This window comes from Balaenoptera borealis, assembly GCF_965194805.1.
Source record: "Balaenoptera borealis genome assembly, chromosome: 2".
NCBI lineage: Eukaryota > Metazoa > Chordata > Mammalia > Artiodactyla > Balaenopteridae > Balaenoptera > Balaenoptera borealis.
Genome location: NC_138867.1, coordinates 59,678,265 through 59,699,659, shown reverse-complemented (window position 1 = coordinate 59,699,659; position 21,395 = coordinate 59,678,265). Strand labels below are relative to the sequence as shown.

Here is a 21,395-nt window from a genome sequence, read left to right as displayed (position 1 = left end):
ACTTTGAGAGTAAAGCCGCACTGTACTAGAGAGGTCAAATATGTAACCGATAGACCACATACGTGTGTATGTATATGTATGTATATATGTACTTGTATGTAGGGTGGGGTTTTTTTTTTTCAGGATTTAAGCTAAGGATGACCCAAGGTCAGGCCTAACCCCCTGGAATCCTTCATACTGAGTAGGTTCCCACTGTAGCAGCTCGTTCAAACCAAATTGGAAGCTTGGCGGGGATGAACAGCCAGCCACACGGCTGGCTGCCTGCCTCTGAATCCACCCACCTGCTGGTTTTGCTCTCCCGCTGTGTACTGGGCTCTATTCACTAAGGCGGGATGGCCCTGGCCCAGCTGGCTCACATAGCAAACCTGCCCCCAGAGAACTATGCAGTCAGGAAGTTGGCCGTCAGCACCCCTGGCTCACCAGGCTCTACAAGCAAATGGCATGTTTCCCTTTCCTGGTACAAAATCTGCAAAATCATCTATGCTTGTCAGTGAGAAAAATTAAAATTAAGTCTTTGAGCCCAATTATTTATGCTCTTGTCATGACGCAGATGACCGAGAGCAAGCAGTATTATGATTTCCTTTAAAATGTTAACCAAAGTGATAGCCAAGATTCTAGAAGAAAAGATAAAGAGCTGATCAATGATTTCCCAATTTTGACTTCTACAAACTTCCATAGGTATATCTGCATAATAATTTGATGTCATATGAATATTTTCAACCCTTCAGCTTTGGTTTTATTTAAGCAATCCAAAATAAAGGCATCTAATATTCCCTCCCAATCATAGAGAGAGTTCAAAATTCCCAAAGCTCTTTAATTAAGGTCTAGGTTTGGAAAAATGTCCTAATGAATATATAGACATTTTTCTGCCCTAATTTTTGTATTGACACAGGCTTGATAACAGATACCTATATCTACAAATATAAAGAATATAGATATTTATCACAATTTTACTGTTATGCATTTTTGTAAACAAAGTTTAGTTAACTTCCCTAACCAAGTTTTAAAAAAAAAGCTCAGATTGTTAAATTATAGTTCAAGTTTGGTACATTTTTTAAAAAATTAAAGCTTCCATGGCACCTAAAAATAGCAAAGAGAAAATAATAATTTTATCCTGTGTTAAAGGCTGAATTGTGTCCCCCCCAAATTCATATATTAAAGTCCTAACCCCCACTACCTCAAAATATATTTGAAGATAGAGCCTTCAAAGAAGTAATTAAGTGAGGTCATTAAGGTGGGTCCTAATCCAATATGGCTGATGTCCTTTAAGAAGATGAAATTAGGACACAGATTTGCACAGAGGGAAGACCATGTGAAGACAGGGAGAAGACAACCCTCTATAAGCCAAGAAGAGAGGCCTCAGAAAAAGCAACCCTGCCAACACCTTGATCTTTGACTTCCAGCCTCCAGAACTTTATTATGGCAGCTCTAGCAAACTTATACATCCACATTTTCAAATACTTCTTTGTCACTGAAGTTTATATTATCTAACGCCAGCTTCAGTTTTATAGGAAATTGCCTGTAGGTCTTTAGCAAAGCTTCTTTCCACACAGATTACACAAATAAGGTACCCATTTCTGAATTATAGAATATTTTTAAAACATTAGAAATTATCACATACTCACTTCTTAAAGACTATTACTTAAATACTAACTACAGCATAGCCTTTTATTTGGAAAATTTCTATTCTATTTCCATATGTAAAAAACGTGTCATTGAAAGTTTAACGCAGCTGTCCGTATTTAAAAAAATATAACAACATTGTCTAGATGAAGTATTCTGAATACAATGCTTTGAATTTGAAAATATTTTGACGGGCACCAAATTCTAACAAGCAGCAAAGCGAAACACTCTTCTGGAATCCAAACTTGATAAAGTTATTCTTTTTCCAATGTCAACTACTACGTGACTAAGGCATGAAATTTGGTTCTCAATTTAAATTTTATCATATGCATTATAGCAAAACTATGATGCTTTAACTACATTGAAAAGGAACTTTTTAGGTAACCTGCAAATATTGAGGTACAGATAAAAATATAACTGAAAAGGGAGACTAAGAAGATTTCAGATTAATTATCATACCAGAAAGTACCTTCTCTGTTGATTAATGAAAAAAAGGCAAATATAAACTAAGAGAGACACTGAGTAAATAGCCCTAGAATTCTAAAGCTAGGAGAGAAAAAAAAGGCACAGAAAGAATGTTTTTTGTCGGTTTTGCCTTTAAGAAGACTGATAACAGCTGAGCATTTCATCAGGCCAATTACATAGCAATTGTCCTACAGGGACTATATTGTTTAAAGAAATTCAAATTTTCTGTAGCCTTGGCTAGTGTCCCTCAGAGGAGTGCAGATTAAGTTCCTAAACCAACCATCTCTTCCACTATAAATAAAATCAAATACCAATTTGGATCTAATGTTCAAACATCAAGAATTTTGTTCATGAGACAACTTCCAAAACTGAAAAGTAAAGTTCTTTATAAAGTATTACCTTAAAAAATATTTACAAGTAACACAGGGATATTGTTAGGCAACACTAGAGAAACAAATGATCCTTAACAAGATGTGTCTTATGGGAAAAAAGTGAAGCTAAAGGGTATTTATATCTGAAGATCCTCAGAACTCATGCCAGCACTGGCCACCACAGCCCAAATGATTGAGAAATATTTTCCAAATGGTAATATTAAAAAAAGAAGGAAGGGACGAAAACAACAACAAAGAACTGGGCCTTCATCATGAACATCCTGCCAGATATTACAATAGGATTTATTCTAGTTCTACTCCAACTTCTTTTAAAAGGACAATTCAAAACAGCATTCTAGAAATTAACGACGTGCAGTGTAATGGTTCAGAGCATGGGCTCCAGAACCAGTCTTCCCAGTTCCTCCCTGGCTCTGCTATTTACTAGCTCTGTGGCCTTGGACAAGTCACTGAACCTCTCTGTGCCTCAGTTTCCCCCCTCAAATGGACATAATAACCGAACCATCTCAGTGGATGGCTGTGAGTACTAAATGAATTTCTCCATGTCAAACCTTAGCACAGTGCTTGAAATTTGGCAAGTGTCATATAACTGTCAGTGGCGGCAGTGGTGATGGAGATATTGAAAAACCAACTGGAACACAAAGAGCACAGTAAAATGTCTGGCGAAGCTGGCTTGAACAAACTAAATGAAAATTCCAATCTAGGCGACAGCTAAACACGTTAGAGAATTTTATTTACAAACAATTTTTTCCACCAGGCTTACTGTTCCCAAACTTCACATTTCCACTTATCTGAGCTGCTCTTAGGCACCCAGTACAAGACCAGACAAAAGAGCAAAGCATTCTTTAAGGAGCTGCCTGCAAACAGCTGACCTTAGGGCCTACTGATGAAACCAAACCACGGTTAAACACACATTTAACAAAAACACCAGCCAAGAACAGGAGAGGCAAATTTTGTTAGCCAGGGTAGTTGTCACTGATGACCACTCACACAAAGATACAGGAGCAAATGTGAAAGCAGGGGACGTTGACATGGCACCACCCTTGGTTCTAGCACATGGACTGTCCCCCTCTCCACCAGCATAGCCTGGACTGGTTTCTTCTGGCCTCCTCCTGTTCCCCCCTCCCGCCCTCCCACCCCCACCCCCACCCCCACCCCCCGGCCTACGTGGAGAGCACAGGCAGAGTCTAGTGACGACCACCATCAGTGGCTTATTTTGAGCTACTTTCGATTCTAAGAACCGTGAAAGCTCTGGAGTGGCTTGAACAATTTTATTTGGCCCTGACAACCCTCTTAAGAATATATACCCAATTTTCATTCCACTTCCCTACCACCTCCTCCTAATCTCTGACTTCTCTCTCCTCCAGAAACTGCTTATCACGCTTAAGTAAACAAACGTAAATAAGGTTTTCTGACCAGTTGCAAAACTCCAGCGCTGGACAGAGCCCACACTGCATTTCTGATCTAATCCCTCCTGCACACACCAGGACGCTCCTGAGAGAGGAAGGCCAGAGTTGATTTTGCTCTCTTCTATCAATGTCCTGCGTGTCCTGGCCTACACTGGACACAACATCTGAAGCTGAAGCACGTTTTCTCAGCATTTCCCTGGGCTATATTTAATTCCTTACATGTGGAGACACTGGTTTTGTATATAATTACTGTTTATTTCCTTAGTACATGTTCTGTCTCCTGCATACAGGCTGCCAAATGTTTAAAAGCTTTCTACTTTAAAGCACAAGTCAACAGAAAAAGGTAGGAGATACAGAAAAAGCAGAAATACTTCTTTCAAACAAAAGTGTCATGTGGTTTAACTCAAACTGAGTTTCTGAATTACCCCAAAGCCAGTATGCAAAATCACAGTGACAACACAGAAAGCACTGCAGATAGCAACTTAATGAATCCAACACAGCAAAGCAACATGTATCAAGAGAAGGTATTCTGCAATATGGTCTCTGTAGTGTTAGGGCTGCAACATAATACATTAAAGGGGTTACACTTTGCTACATTCTGCCCATTTTTTAAACCCCAATTCACTATTCCATTTTTTTCTTTTTTATTTAAGGAATACTTGAAACGATACTTAAATAACTATTTCATTCTTTCTTATATGCTGACAAGAAATAAGAATATTACAGCAGTGACTGAATAATGTAAAGAATTATCCACTGCTAAGAATCAACATAATTTGGATTAGTAATACATCTACTTTCAGGCAGTATCAGAATTATTACTCTCTAATTCAGAGAAGCTGAACACATTCAAACCTTTTCATTGCTGACGAATTATCCTACTGACAAACTAAGAATAACTAGGAAGCATGGAAACCAATCTCTGTCCAGTTCTGAAGATCTCTATACCACTGCTTGTTTCATGTTTCTGAAACATTTTGCTGTCGGTGATTTATTTCCCACCCATGTGGCCAGCCATTTGTTTATTCTATTGCATGCCATCTGTTTTTCGGTAGAGAGGTTTCGAGTTCTTCTCATTCCCTACCTCATATCCCACAGAAAACAATTTATAATAGACATAGATTTAAATCATTTGGATTCATGTGGAGTTGGTAACTCGAGCTGCCTTTCATTTATATTTGGCAAATGCTTTAATGGGATTAGCAAATTGTGTCATTATGAGGTACTTATGGAGACACAACACCTTTTTTTTTTTACAGTGACAAATGATGTTAACAGTTTCATTTGGGGTATTTAACGGCAGTACAGAAGATTTTACTAACATTGCAGGAAATTGCCCCGAGAGACAATAAAGCCCTACCACAAACCCTGTCCATATCTTTTATTTCTGAGAGTCAACAAGTATGTGTATCAGGATGTGGCTGGGTCTACAGTGAGGAATAAATATCAAGTTGCTTCACTTTTCAAGGAAAGTTATTATTTAACCCACAGACCTAAAAACCCTGTCTGGTTCTCACATCTCAGTGGCATCCTCTAAGCCCTCCAACCATGGTCTAGTTGTCTCAATACTCACAAGCGATGGCCCCCAGACTTCCCCAAAGAAAAGTTTATGCCACAAACTCCAGCTCATCAGCACCAATTTATTCCCATTCTAGGGCCCACTTTGATTCGCTCTGAAGAAGAGCCAACCATTCAGAAAAACAGCTCCTTGTGGAAACTATACAGATGATGTTTAAAGTATTAATTACCATTTTTACAAGAATCCTTGCTGCTTTGGTGGAGAGGGGGTATCTGATGACAGGACCCAGCGGCTATCCACAGTTCATGGCTGACGTCCAAGGGCTGAGAAATGTTCATCTTGAGGTCTACTTGATTTTCACTAGTCCTTACCAAATCGGAATGAGATATACTTGGGGGGTAAGTGGCATCCTGATGGATATCTGCTGGAGTCGGTTTGTTCAAAGTGTTAAGTGACATTTGCACTAAAGCTTCATTGATGAAGAATGAATTTTCATGACATAAACCCTCAGATTGATTAAGTTCCATTACCTGTGTAAGAAAAAAGAAAAAACACAATAATTCTTCCAGGAATTTGCACCAGTTTTATAAAGTATTTTATTCTTAACAGAATTTAGCAATCAAGATTTTAATGAGTGAGGTGGAGAAGGATATTTACAAGATTTTAATGAGTGAGGTCGAGAAGGATATTACCCTTGACTCCCTCCTCCCATCCCCTTTTAATGAGCTAGTACCAAAAACTTCAATTGGCAACGCACAGCGTATCTTAAAAGAAATGAAAATCAAATGAAAAGACAAGTGCAGCTGTGTGCTCACTGCCGTTAAAGTGTTTCTACTTTAAGGGAATAGCATTTTCACTTTTGCTAAATAAAAGTTGAAGACATTCATGTATACATAAAGTATACATGAATGTATACTTAAGTTGAGGACATTCATGTATACATACAGTATACATGAATTATTTGCAATAAATATAATTTAGCCAACTTGAAAGGAAAGTCAGATATAACACAGATCATTCTTAGAAGCTTGTCAACTTTTACAACTTTACGTACAGTATTTACAATAGCCAGGACATGGAAGCAACCTAAATGTCCATCGACAGATAAATGGATAAAGAAGATGTGGCACATATATACAATGGAATATTACTCAGCCATAAAAAGGAACGAAACTGAGTTATTTGTAGTGAGGTGGATGGACCTAGAGTCTGTCATACAGAGTGAAGTAAGTCAGAAAGAGAAAAACAAATACTGTATGTTAACACACATATATGGAATCTAAAAAAACAGTAATGATGAACCTAGCAGCAGGATAGGAATAAAGACACAGACGTAGAGAACGGACTTGAGGACACAGGGAGGAGGAAGGGTAAGCTGGGACAAAGTGAGAGAGTAGCACTGACATATATACACTACCAAATGTAAAATAGCTAGCTAGTGGGAAGCAGCTGCATAGCACAGGGAGATCAGCTCGGTGCTTTGTGACCACCTAGAGGGGTGGGATAGGGAGGATGGGAGGGAGGCTCAAGAGGGAGGGGATATGGGGATATATGTATACTTATAGCTGATTCACTGTATTGTACAACAGAAACGAACACAACTTTGTAAAGCAATTATATTCCAATAAAGATATAAAAAGTATATAAAAAAAATAAAAAGTATCTATGTGCACATAGTACAGAAAAGTAAACTCTTGGAACAAATGGAATTGTCAAGCATGGTTAGAGTGGGTGCAAAATGAAACACGGAACTTTTTGAAAGGTTTTATCCTGCTCAAAGATCAATTAGTATACTACTTATGTTAACTGTCATTAGTGAAATGGATTTTGAATTTATGAGGTCAAATTTACAAAAAGAGAATAAGCTTGGAATAACGGAATAGTAGTGTACTTGTTCAATTCAGTACCTACGAACATTAATAGCTTAACTGATCTGCTGAAAGGTAAATCTATACAGAGCTCTGAAGACTGGAGCATATACAGGGGAGCTTGAACTACAGCATGCTCACGGTGAGTGTGCCTCCAGGGTAAAGCTCGCCTCACTGGTACAACTCTATTCTGTATTTCTTCCCTCGGGTAAGGGGGTCTCAGAGTACAATGAACCCCTGATCCAGCAGCACCCAGACCTTTCACGTGTCCATACTTCAAGTCAAGGTGCATATGTATTGCCTCTAAAGGGTCCCAGCTTTTGTTACCTACACACCGAGTAACTCTTGTGAGCTCTCACACAAGCAGCGAAAAAGACAGACGTGTGGTCAGTGGCTCCAGAACCACCACGACCACAGCCGTCTCACACGCTGCCTCCGCCAGCACAGGGAGACCCGTACCTCCACGCCTCCTCGAGGCAACGCTGCGGGAAGGCTCCTCTGCCGACTGTGCTTCCAGCCACGCAGCAGGCTCTTCTGGGCCCGCATCCTCTCCCTCTCCCTCTCCACCAGGCGCTGGCCCTCCCGCAGCCGCTCCAGGCTCTGCTGGTACTCCTGGAGCTGCAGGTCCAGCTCCCCCCGGCTCCTCAGCAGCAGCTCCTCCTGCACCTGGCACTCCCTCTCGCGCTCCTGCAGCCGGCTGGCCTTGGCCTCCTGCTCTCGCTGCTGCTGGTCGCACCTGCGGCGCCAGCGCTGCTGGTCCTGCTGGAACTGATGCTGCAGCTTGTGGAGGTTGGCCAGCTCCTCCCGCCGCTTCTCCAGGCCTCGGTGCTTCTCCTGGTCCTGAAAGGGGCTGCCTCGGAAAGAGGGGCCGGGGGACGGGCCCTCCTGCTGCTGGAGAGCCAGCCTGTGGATCTCAATGTGGCTATCCTGAACGGTCAAGGCGGCCTGTCCGAGCAGAGGGCAGAAAAAAGCAAAGGCGTCCATACCGTGTGCACCTTGGGTTGGAACCACCTCAAAAGCATGACCAAAGTATTTTCTCTGAATATTTCTGTCCTTGTTCTAAGTTACCTCCTGAGACTGACCTTGGCACTTCAAATAGGCTGGTCTGCATTTCCTTAGTGGTATGGCCTGGAATTTATACACAAAAGAAATAAAGCACAGAAGCAATACTCATCCCCTCTTTTGGAAATGCGGTTTGCTGCTGGTTGTTGGATAATATTTAAGCAAGTGTTCTAAATAAGAATTCAGGACCTAAATTCACAGGACTCTGCATTCCTGTGCTATGCCTCATTCTCTTTCTGAGGTCTTGACAGTCAGTAATTCAGGAGAATTTAAGAATCTATATAAATCTGGTAGTACCCTTTGAGTCTCAAACCAGAAATTACTTAAGCTATATGACATACATGAAGACATGAAAATAAAAGTCAACCACTTGGAAGCTTTGCTAAATAACCTTTTTTATAATATAATGCCCGAGAATAGCAGTTAATATCATATTTAGGAGATGATGTATAAATGGTAAAGCTAGTCTCATTACTGTTATTTCTTTGTATTATAGCAGGAAGGTCATGCACAAAACACTAAGCTGAAATTCATTTGTTTAATGGAGTGCTAAAAGGAGGCTGGACTGCTTCAGGGGACGTAGATACTCTAAAACCCAGAGGACATTACCAACCAGGGACACAGATACTCTAAAACCCAGAGGACATTACCAACCAGATTAAAAAACCATTTTGAGTTACGGCATCTGCCTATGAAAAGTTTGGCAGTATCACAGGAAATAACTGCCAAGTTTTGGAAGGATTCCACAAAACAAAACAAAAAATTATCTGTAAATGCCCCTGGAAGCTTTTAATTTTAAAAGTCCCCAATGAAAGCACAAAGAAACAGAAAAGGGACAAATTGAAAATGGCCACATATTGGGTATGTGTGTGTATGTTGTGACTCGTTATGAGAAATTATTACTCTCCTAGGGATAAATTCTCATTTTTCTTTCCCAAAAATTTAAAAAGCTGTCCATGTAACAGATGCTGGGAAGATGGGGATGTGACCATTAGCTATTTGTTAACTCAGCACTTTCCCACGCTTTTGAAGGTTAAAGAACTAAGGTATATTTTAAATTGGTATTTGTCTTGGAGTAAGACTCAAAAATGTATTCAATGGGGCCGTTTGAAATAAACTTCATGTTTTTAGATTTGAAAATCAATTCCAAAAATTTCAAATTCACATGAATATTTGATTAATGTCTTTTAGCAGTTATTATAAAGAAAACAATGATACCATTGAGAATAGGTACTAATAACTTTGATATTTAAATATGAAATAATAAGCCATTCAGGACTCTGCTGACCTGGCTAAAGCAAACTGTAGACTGCACATCACCACTTAATTCTAACAAATCCTAAGGGCATCATCAGAGTAAAGCAAACAAACAAAAACTCCAACATTTTATATGCCAAAACTGCTATAGGCAATGGTAACTCTCATGTAAGGATTACAATTAGCTTAATTAAATGCTACCATGAAGTATTCTTCATATATATTTAACATTTGGGATAAGACTACTCCCTTCTGTAGCAGAGAGGTGAAATTTGAAGATTGGATATTCATCTTCACATTTAAAGCTTGCATTTACATTTAGGACAGAGAATAACACTTGCTTTCCAAGTTTAGGAAAATTCCCAATTCACTCTCTCTCCTTTTCTTTTTTTAATTATATTGAAGTATAGTTGATTTACAATGTTGTGTTAATTTCTGCTGTACAGCAAAGTGATTCAGTTATACATGTATATTCCCTCTCAATTTTTCACAGCTGAACTGTGTCCTTTCCTTTCTGCCTTGCCTATACCTCATCTCTAACTCTATTCTTCTAACATAGGATCAAATTTCATTTTCATCCGATTCAAAAATCCTTTGTAAAAACTTTAATCATGCATAAAACATTCAGCTTCAAAAGAGATGACTGTACCATGAACAGAAATCTTTGAGAGCCCATATCCTTAGACCAGCTCAAAAGCTTTGGTTAAGAGAACCCACTATAGAATTTGGTATTTGCTTCAGTGTTGCAAAAACTAGGTCATTTAGGTCATCCAGCTTTTCTGAACCTTGAATCCACAGAGGGCTGCATTCAAGGTTGAAAAGAGGAGATATGACCTTGTGAGTGTTTTCATCAGGCAACACAAGCTGGGACACTCAATGTTTTCATCTCCCAAAAGTTAATGAACTGCATGCAAACTATACCCCTTCTCGGTTAAAGTTTAAAAGAAAGAATATTTGTTTTACATGAGAAATTAATCTCTAAGAACATCTACCCCAGACCAGCATATCTAATATAAGACACTAAAGGCATTCCCACTAAATCTTGAATAAGACAAGGATGCTTACTATCGCCACTATTATTTAAAACATTTCAGAATTTCTAGCCAAAGCAGTAAGCCAAGAAAATGAAATTGATATAATTATTGAAGAGTTGCCAAAATACCACTACTTTCAATTTTTTACTTTCTACTTGGAATACTCCAAAGAATCAACAGAAAAACTATTAAAACAAAAAAACAAAAATTCAATGAGTTGGCCAGTTAAAAAATATATAAAAAACCAATACCTGTATTTATACCAGCAACCAACATTGGGGAAACAGAATGAAAAAAAAAAAAATTCCATTCACAATAGGAACAAAGAGACAAAAATATCCAGGAATAAACTTAGCAGAAAAAAAAGTACCTACATGAAGACAGTTACAAAGCTTTCCAGCAGAACATAAAATAACATGTTCTCAGACAAGAGAACCAATTATTGCAAAAGTGTCAATTCTCCCCAATTTAATTCATAAATATAGTAATATTTTAATTTAACTGTCTCAGTAGAAGATTAAGAAATTTATCAGAGTGATTCAAAAGCTCTTATGAAAGAACATACAGACAAACATGGAAAATAATAAGAGGAGACTGTCATGCATGCAAATGTAATCCAAAACTTTAGTAATTAAGATAGTGGTACTAGATCAAGAATAGGAAGATGATCAATAGAACATAAAAGAAGTCTTGATGTAAAGTATTAATAAGAAAACAGCAAATGTAGCATGATATTTTTTTCTGGTGAAAACTTAAAATCAGACTTTTATTTTCCTTATTTTCTTTTAATATTCAATAGGTATAAGATATGAAATATGAATGACAATAAACCAGTGGGGAAAAAAGTTTAATTTCAGTAGTAACCAAAAAAATGCAAACTAAGATCATGAGCTAACTTGACCTATTTTCAAATAGAAATTTCCATTACTTCAACATTTTCAAATTGGCAAAAAGTTGTCCATATTACCCTATTGTAAACTTTTCCAGGTCTACGTAATCTAGTCCATGTCCCCTTTTTCTTGCTGACAATGATTTTTTCATGCCTTTTTCTTTTTTTCTCATTAGCATCAATATGAGGTTTTAAAAATTTTACTAATATCCTAAAAGAAACAATATCTGAATTTTATTGATCTTCTCTATTATTTATTTTCTATATAATTTATGCTAACTTTATTTTTTTCCTTCCCTCTACTTTCTTTGGATTTTATTTTGTTGTTTTTTACCTTTTTGAGATAGATGCATAACTCATTGACTTTTAGCTTTTCTTCTTTTTGAATATGTGCTTTTTAAAGCTCTAAATTTTCTCTAAGCATGACTCTAACTGTATCCTACATACTTTGATACTTAGTAATTTTATTATCCTTCAGATAAAACTATTTTATAATCTTCAATATATTCTCTTCATTGAGTCCTGATTTACTTAAGCATATATTTTCTTAATTTCTAAATCAACAGGGATATTCCAGTAGAATATTTGATACTGGTTTCTAAATTAATTGCACTGTGACCCTAGAATATACTTTGTATGATTTTAGTTGCTTGAAATTTGTAGAACCTTACTTTGTGGTCCATAATATGGTAAATTTTTGAAATGTTCCAGGTGTACTTAAAAAGAATGTGTATTATTCAGTTTTTGTGTGTATTATTTTATGCATGTTAATTAGGTCAAGTTCACTCTTCCTGTTATTCCACTGTATCCTAACTGATTTTCTGTTTGCTTTTATTATAAAGAGAAATGTGTTATAATCTAAAAAAAAACCACTTAAAATCAGACTTTTATTTTCCTTATTTTCTTTTAATATTAAACAGGTATAAGATATGAAATATGAATGACAATAAACCAGTGGGGAAAAACGTTTAATTTCAGTAGTAACCAAAAAAATGCAAATTAAGATCATGAGCTAACTTGACCTATTTTCAAATTGAGGACAAGTAGAGAGGGGTGCTGATTATTTTGGCAATGTCTATCAAAAACCTCAAAAAATAATTTCAGTAATTTATCCTAAGGAAACACTCACATATGTTCAAAGAGATCAGTGCACAAGGATGTGTGCTAGACTGTTATTAACACAAAAGTATAAACTATGAGGAATGGATAAATTCTATAGACCTGAATATTATTCAACCATTAAAATTCGTGCTATAGAGACAAGTGATGACATAGGAAGGTACAGGTTCCAAGAGTATGTATAAAATGATTCAAAAAACTAGAGGGATACATACCCCCATGACAACAGTAATTCTCTCATAAAATCACAAGTCATTTTACTTTATTTACCTGTATCAAGATTTTCTATAAATTTGTCTATAAACATTGCTTTCACATTGTTTTAAAATGTTTTTTAACTCACAAATTAAGCAACTGGATGTATTCAGCCTTTCTTGTGCACGACCTAAGGGATCATCCAGCCTTAGAGTTCTCATTTTCACAATGCCTGTCTTTCCTGGACAGTGAGCCGTCTGATGGTAGACTTTGTGGACCACTTGCCCTTGTGTGCTTGGCCCTCATCACGGTGCCAGGCCCAGAGAGGGAACTCAATAAATGTTAGGTGGATGAACCAAGAAAACAATGAAAGAGCATATGAATTATTTAACTGCCCCAAAGGCCTAAGGCCACATGTGGAAGTGAAAAAGGTTTAGGTGTGAATTTAAGTTTTCACCAGAAAATGTGAAGTCATGCTATACTCACCTAAGAAAGAGATTCATTGTAAACTTCAAGCCAGATCATACTCATCAATATTTTTTAAAGATATGAACTGTTTTATGGTTTCAGAGAAGAATGGTATAAACTGTAGTAGTGATGATGCCTCGTGATTACAAAACCAGGTGAAGTTCAAAGCATCTAGCTGAGTTACACTTGGGGTGAGGCTTGGTGTTCTTTTAAGATCATTCACTACCTCTCAAATGTTCTAATTTTTAAAGTCCAGGACTCATCGAATAAAGTGAATTGCATGAAGAGAAACATTCACAGGGTCAAAGCATAGTTACCTGAAGGCTATATAAGAGACGGGTTAAATTCTGTATCGCTTGTATAATCTGAAAAATAAGATTGTGAGTGTCAAATTTTTGAAAAAGCATTCATTATCCACAAACAAAGGATGGTGACATATTTAAGGTATGCAGAGCTCACCTCTGACTGTGAAGAACTTGGGAAACTTCTATATTCCACCTAAAATACATAAAAACATAAGAAAATGAACACACTCTACTCTTGAAAAGCTGCACTGTAGTGTTCCACAGTATATGACCTCAGGGAAATCACTTCTCTCTCTCTCTCTAAACTCTTCCATAGTGACTGTTTCCTCCCAGAAATCAAAGCCTGTAGAATTAAACCACCACTTGATGAAATAGAACCCCCTCTGTGCAGACTTGGTACCTGAGATGCATGGCAACTTTCCACCCAGCCATCCCTTGAAACACCCAGGGAAGATGGTCAAGGAGCGCTGCAGGCTCTAAGTGACAATGTTTACCTCGTGCAAACCGTCTTGTAAATGGAGCTCTCTGCGCCCAGGCTGAATTTGTCTCCTGGGCCCAGCTTCCATCCTGGAGGCCAGATTTGGAAGCTAGCGATCATCATGCCTGGTCTCTAACTCACTTTGAGATTTACAAAGCCACAATAGACAGTGGTTGGGAGGAGAAACCAGACCCAGAGGCAGCCCAAAGGAGAGCGCTCCGCTGGCCAGCTCCAGGTCCTCCCTCTCAGAGCTCACTGGGCCCATGCATGAGCGCCTTAGCAGAAGCCCTGTCAGCAGAGGCCTTGAACGAGGCCACAGGAGACCATGTGCTCCCGGGGGATGCATCTCTACCTCACTCATTGCCTCTCCACTGCACACATTGGGGGCACATGTGGATAGTGAGGGTTTCCAGTTTTCAGAATTCAACATCTGTCTATTTGTTTGTTGTCCCTTTTCTCTCATCAGGATGTAAGCCAACGAGTAGCAAGATTTCATCTGTGTATTCAGTACTGTACCTGCAAACCTAAAAACGCTGCCTGGCGTGTAATGGACACGCACACTCCATTCTATAGATAAAAAGTGAGGAGCCACTAGGCCCTCCACACCTCACGCTATGGGGATCATCAGATTCCCTGTCCTCCTACAGTCTCCTGCACGCCACTTGTGGTCTTGTCTGAGCAGCTTTAAATGGAAACCTCAGGAAACGGTTCTCAGGTAACCTGAGACTTGTTGAGTTCAGTTAGTTCAGGCTGATGAGGCCATGATAAGCTAGCCAGGTCTTTTCTTCCCGCCCCTCACCCGTCCCCGACACTGCCCACGAAAGACGTCATTACTAAGCAGCACCTCCAACAGGGGAAGGACAAACGATGGGAAAGGAGACGAAGTTCAGTCATTAGATCTGCGCCCAACCCTCAGGAAGATAACCGGGGCTGAGAACCCCTGTTCTGTAGTGAGTTCTGGAGTTCTCTCTGCTCTTCTGGTTCTGTCCTTGCTCCACATTCCACTGCTTTTGTAATAAAAAGATTGTATGGGATATAATTTTTATATTCTACACACATAAGAAACATAGAAATGAGCTGGACTGTGCTACATGTAGTTACTTATTCCCAAGATCCACTTGGTTTGATACCAGGCAGGAATTTTGAACACCTTTTTAATGGAGTTCGTCTGCCACCTTGTGGTGAATGTGCATAGCTGCAGTAGGTGCTTTACACACGGGATATTTTGCCGTTTGGGTTACGAAATCAGTAATTTTGAAAAATCCTTTCAGAAATGCTTTCTTTTTTTTTTTTTTTTAACCTTACCATATTAAGAAAGATAATTACAAAATACCCATCATATGCTTTGCTTCTTTAAAGTGTGATTGCAAATGATCCTGCCCTGTATGTCAGTTCATTTCGTTTCTCAAAATGCCTTATGAATGGCAACATTTTCCAGGTAGGTTCATCCAAAGAGGACCCTGAACACTTAACCTCTTACCTGTCACTGAATCATGGAAGGGGAGGGCTTTAGGGGTGGGAGCCACCTTAGCTTTCCATTCAAGAGAAAGCTGTTCCTACTCAACCCTCCCCCAAATTCCCCCCTCTAGTAACATAAAAGCAGCTGGAAGCTACAGACTTGAAAGTGAAGTCTGCCCTGAAAAGGATGGAAAAGCAGGAATGTTTTAAGAAGAAATAAGTTAGAAAGCTCACAGTCAGAGTAAGTGGAGTAAACTCTTAACGGCTATTTTCATTTTGGCCTATGAAGTTTAAAAAAAACACTAAATCACAGCCATCTTTTCTATGGCTCTTAAAATATCTTTGGTTTCTCAGTCATATGTAATATATACAAAAATATATATGATATACAAAACATTACATAAAGATCTGACAGATGTCATCCTCCCACATTAACACACAGTGGTATCTGGTAATGTGCCTAATTCGATTTTAGATAAAGTTAAACTCTTGAGCCCCAGATAATCCTGGGAAGGCCCACTAGCCACTTCCCGGAATCGTATTCTTATTCCCTCTCTCTCTCTGACATCTCAGTTTCATTTGATGTTAATAGAAAATTTCATGCATTTAATGTTTAAAAGAGTGTGTTATAACCTATGTGTATAGTACGTAAAAAAAAGAAGAGGCGTTTGGAATCACTTTGCCCCAGAGCAGAAATTGGTTAGGTTGATTACAAGTCTATCAATCACAAAAAGGCAGGTGACAACAGGGGTGCTGACAGGAAAACAATCGTAAAGGAGAGGAAGGTAAAAGAAAGTGAAGAAGCCAGAATACTCCAAAGTCAAAATTGTTTCTGCCACTTTAGCACCACTTGGTTGCCTAAGGGTCTGGGTGCCCAGGACCACCTCTCAGCCAAGAGTTACTATATGTAGTGGGTGAAAAGCTCGAGGTTTGCAGGGCGGAAAGTGAGACCAGAAGCAAAAGCGCAGACACACAAATAAACATTTGAGTTTTAAATCTTTTTAATAACTTTTCATTTGTTTCTTGGTTTACACCTACACGATATCAGAAAAGCAAGAACATTTTAAGAAGAAAAAAGTTGGAAAGTTTAAGTACGAATACTGAAATTGAGAACAATGCAGGAAAACACTTGCGGACTATTCACTGCCGTGGACACACCAGGAGCTGAGGTTTTATTACACAAAGTAACCGGTGCTGTTTACTAACAAATCAGTTCACAATACCTTCTCCCCCGCATCAGAGACCGCCAGGTCGGTTCCCACACCCTGGGTCCCAGGATCCACATCCCAACAGCCTCTTCCTCCTGTCCCTTCTGTGACTAGTGCTGGAAGCACGCCATTGAGACAGAAACAAAAAGGACATCATCAAACATCAGCCAGTAGACTGGGTTCTTTGTACTCAGCTGACACATATTCCAAGATAAGAAACATCACAACATCACATGTATAGAATATTCATATAAGAGGTGCTAAAAAAGTACAGAGCAAAGTGCAGAGTCCCTGCCCCCAGGGAGCTTACACACTAGTAGATGCCAAACTGACCCACAGCATCCATTGTCACCCATCTTTTTACTTTTCTTTCTTTCTAGCGGAGAGATGTTTGTGGTACCAAAAGGGTAGGATTCTGCATCTCACTTTCACTTAATAGGAAAAGCCGCCTGGGGAGGGTTAAATTGAAAACAGGCACCATAGAAGAAAATCAAGGGCTGGCAGGCCAGGTCTAAGGAGACAGGTCTGGGAAAGGCTCCCTTAGGGCCGGTACAAGAGCAGCAGACCGTAAACAAGGTTAGAAGGGAGGCATCCAATGGCAGGAATGAAACATCTTTCTAAGCAGGTGAAGACGGCTAATACTTTATGAGCTCAGAGTCATACAAACTGAGAAGCTGTCCTCATCTCCAAATAACTTAATTTTTAAAATAATTTCCAAGTGTGTTTTTTCCCTCACAATTCTTACTTATGCTGTAAATTCACAAATACTGTAAATACTGTATATTTAACATATGAAAACACAGACATATTTCTAGTCCAGAGATATGTTTAAGTACCAAATACAGATTTCACGCCATCCATTAAATCTCCATTGGTGGGATTTTATTTCTTTACCCACGTGAACTCAGTTAAAATTTATACCATGCTCACCTTGCACATATTAAAACTAGACTTTCCAAAGCCCTTTCACACACAGAGCCTCATTGGAACCATGTCCAATCAGGACCCTGGTGAAATAGATATTCGCTTTATGACAGTGCTATCTTGAAACTTCATTACTGATGAAGGAAATACTTTTTTTTTCTTTATTTAAATTAATTAGAAAACACGTTGGTCTTTGGGAAATGACAGTCCTCTGAGATTCCAAAGGTCTCTTTTATTACAAAGACGTTTTTGTTTAAGCCGAAATAGCTCCAAATTATATCAACTAAAAATTAAGTTCATTTTGCCCAAGCTAGTCAACACTTTTTCACTATAGCGAACAAACATTTTATAGAGATTTTTCTGTCACTCAAAAAACAGTTGGACTCTTGGGTACTATTCTTAACTCTTAGAGAGATGCCAAAAGCACTACCAGAGAATTAGCCATTCTCTCTTCCCCCCAATAGATAGGAGGACCATCAGATGGGAAAGGAAGCTGCTGGTGAGCCAAACGAAGGCAGCAGAGTGGGATGGATCGGGTCCCTCTGCTCCTGTGTCCTATTTCAGAATTTCATCATTTCACAGGAAGTAGATTATACCTGTCCACCTGATTAGGTATTTCAAGGACTAAAAATAGAGGGCCTTGCTTGGTCTGTAAGCTCAGACTGACAGGGGCCTGACTTAGAAGGACCCAGTCCTCGAAGTCAATCATAGAACCAAACCATCCAGTTACAGACCTTCGTTCAGGACAGTGCTTTTCACCCTCATCAACTCTATAAAGAGAATCAAACTCTTGTAGCACCGTGTTCCAATCCAGCCCAGCACTACACCCCAGCACAAGACTAAACCAGTACAAGACCCCACCAACCTGCCCCTCCTCTACGTGAACCCTGACTTCAGGCCACTGTAAACAGCCTCTCGATGGTTCTAGCAGATGTCAGGGGAGATGTGGATACAGACAGGGAGAGCCTCCACTGCCTGGTCGGACAGGAGGTAGGTGCGGCCCGTGCTCTGAGCAGCTGCAGGAGCTGAGCGGAGCCTGTCCAGCTGTCCCCGGGCTGAGGCTGACAGTGGCAGATCACTGCACGTATTTTTAGCTAGAACTTCCTCAACGGGATAATGAGGCTCTTCTTTAAAAAGGAAATCACCTGGGGCAGTACAACTCCCCTGACAAATCTGGGCTGTGTCGAAATGAAAAACACATGTGCACATTCTGAAAATAGAAACCCAGGATTAGATAAAGTAGAACTTAAGAATAATTATTAGCTCTGGTTTAAAAAAAGAATGTATAGAATTTTAAAGCTATACTGCTTCCATGTATCTTAATTAACCAAGGGATGCTGTTAAAGAAATTCTAAGACAATTTAATCCTCCAATCTCTAGCTACTAAAGACATTTTATCTTGTGCACAGAAGACCGGGTGGAAGTAAGGTTTTTAATCACCAGGACATAATGAAAACTATATCCTTTATGGTCCTATCTCAGAAACCTCTAGGGAACTAAATAATTAGCTCACAACTATACATATAATTCGGTTCTGAGAAATTACCTAAATCGATTCACCACATTCTATTTTTCTGTATTTAAAATCTACTGAAACATTGTTTAATAAATGAATTCTGACCTCAACTAAGGTGTATGACAACAGTGATCAAGAATCTTCCGGCATTTCTGCCTTTAACCCCAACACCAAACCTCATGTGTGTGTGTGTCTGTCTGTCTCTGTGTCTGTGCATGTGCATGTGTGCATATATGCATTAGATTCTAGTTTTCTGAGTTATGTTTTCTGAGTTGACGATATGAAATTAAGGTAAAGGACTTACTCTTTAATGAACTGCAGGGACCCTTTTCCAAAAAACCAAAAAGTGTAAAAGATCTTTCAAGACTGTATTCAGTAAGTCATAGCAAATACAAGGCAGGGTAGGGTTTGGACAAAGAACACAGCTTCCCTGGGCAATGGCAGTATAACCTACAAACTATTCTTTAAGTCCTTGTCCTTGGAACACCAGTGTCACTTCTATAGGTAAAGGAGGCTAGCATATTTATTCTCAGGTTCTTTTCAAAAGAATACCCTAACTACCCTTCAAATCAGGACAGAGTCACTGCCTTCATTTTATGTGCCCACTATATGCTCCAGGGACTGTGCCCAGGCTCACTGCAAAGGCTACATGCTCACTTACAAGCAGTAGGCGATCCGGGTGCGTCCCGAGAACTGAACACATCCTGCAAAGCAGGTTCTCCACAACCTTCCTTGGGTGACTGACACGCATCGCTCATCTGGGAGGCCTTCACTGCAACCTGCAGGCTCTCGGCTAAGGAGAAGGAGGAAAACAAAAGTAAATTATAAAATATGTATGTGTGCGTGTGTATATATATATATATATATATATATATATACACACATACATACATATACATAGTTCAGGGGTTGGCAAACTATTTGATCTACATCTGTTTTCATATGGCCCAGGAGCTAAAAATGGCTTTTACCTTTTTCAAGCATTGTTAAAATACACACACATGCGCAAAGAAGACTGTGTTCCCCAAACTGTATATGGCCTGCAGAACCTAAAATATTTACTATCTGGCCCTATACAGAAAAAGTTTACCAACCCACAACCTAGACCAATACTTTTAGCATAACTTTATGATAGATAATTAATTCAATGAAAAAACAAACAGTATAAAAATAACTCAAATGCAACTTCCAGTAAATTAGTATGCTAAAAAAACTTCCTGAAATCAATTAATTTAAATATGATATTAGGCATTAAGATTTTATTTTTTATTATTTATTTATTTATTTAGCTGCACCGGGTCTTAGTTCCGGCACGCAGGATCTTCCTTGCCGCGTGCAGGATCTTTAGTTGCAGCATGCGAACTCTTAGTTGCGGTATGTGGGATCTAGTTCCCTGACCAGGGATTGAACCCGGGCCCCCTGCACTGGGAGGGCAGTCTTAACCACTGGACCACCAGGGAAGTCCCCAGGCATTAGGATTTCAAAACTTGCTACTCAGAAATATTAGTTATTCTTCAAAAGAGTATTTCCCCAAATGTGCCTTAAATAACATACGGATTCCCAATCTTCACCCTAGACCTACTGGATCAGATTCTCCAGAGGAGAAAACAGGGGATTTGAATTTTAAACAAGCACCAGTGGCTACTCTTAGGATCTGGTAAGACTGGGAAACGCCACACCAAGAAAGTCAAGTTCTTATTTACGATTAAAAATTTGCAACTAGCTCGTAGGATAGTATAATTCTGAGGACTCTACAAATATTTCTAAAACCCTCTGTCCAGTGATTCAATTTAGCAACTACTCATTGAGCACCTACTCTGTTCTGGGGGCCACTGGGCGTCTGCTAACTAATAAGGAGAGTTTGCAGACTACAGAAGGAAAGAGACACACACAACTAACTCTACTACAGGGCAGCACACGATCAGTGCCAAGTTCTGCCATCCAGGTATCAGAGCATCACAAAATGCCCAGCAGCACAGGCTAAAATTGAGAGTGCGCGACTTATTTGATAAAGACATCGTCAGGGACGATGAGAGGGTCCTGGGTTGTGTCAACCCATTTGGAAGTTGTTCTGGCTTTATTTCTAAAATCTGCCTTGCCTCTGCCCACTTCTCTCTACTTGCATTGCCAAAAGTCCTGGTCTAGACCGAGGCCCCAGCCTCTCTCATCTCAGCCTCTGTAACCACTTCCTAACAGTCTCCAGGCAAAC

The 21,395-nt window shown here is 39.2% G+C and overlaps 1 protein-coding gene across 14 annotated transcripts in view; it reads right to left on the bottom strand.

Moving 5' to 3' along the window:
• The window catches only part of ARHGEF28 (Rho guanine nucleotide exchange factor 28), a 313,009-nt gene that overhangs the window by 23,020 nt on the left and 268,594 nt on the right, over positions 1 to 21,395 (bottom strand). For 13 of the 14 annotated variants that reach the window (XM_082374857.1, XM_082374854.1, XM_082374847.1 and 10 more), the window contains 6 exons: positions 19,848 to 19,979; positions 16,762 to 16,862; positions 13,757 to 13,795; positions 13,615 to 13,662; positions 7,733 to 8,218; positions 5,635 to 5,935 (listed from right to left, as the gene is read on the bottom strand). In XM_082374857.1, the coding sequence (XP_082230983.1) occupies positions 5,635 to 5,935; positions 7,733 to 8,218; positions 13,615 to 13,662; positions 13,757 to 13,795; positions 16,762 to 16,862; positions 19,848 to 19,979 (1,107 nt within the window). The remainder of the gene's footprint in view (positions 1 to 5,634; positions 5,936 to 7,732; positions 8,219 to 13,614; positions 13,663 to 13,756; positions 13,796 to 16,761; positions 16,863 to 19,847; positions 19,980 to 21,395) is intronic. The other variant, XM_082374858.1, reaches the window with a different exon arrangement.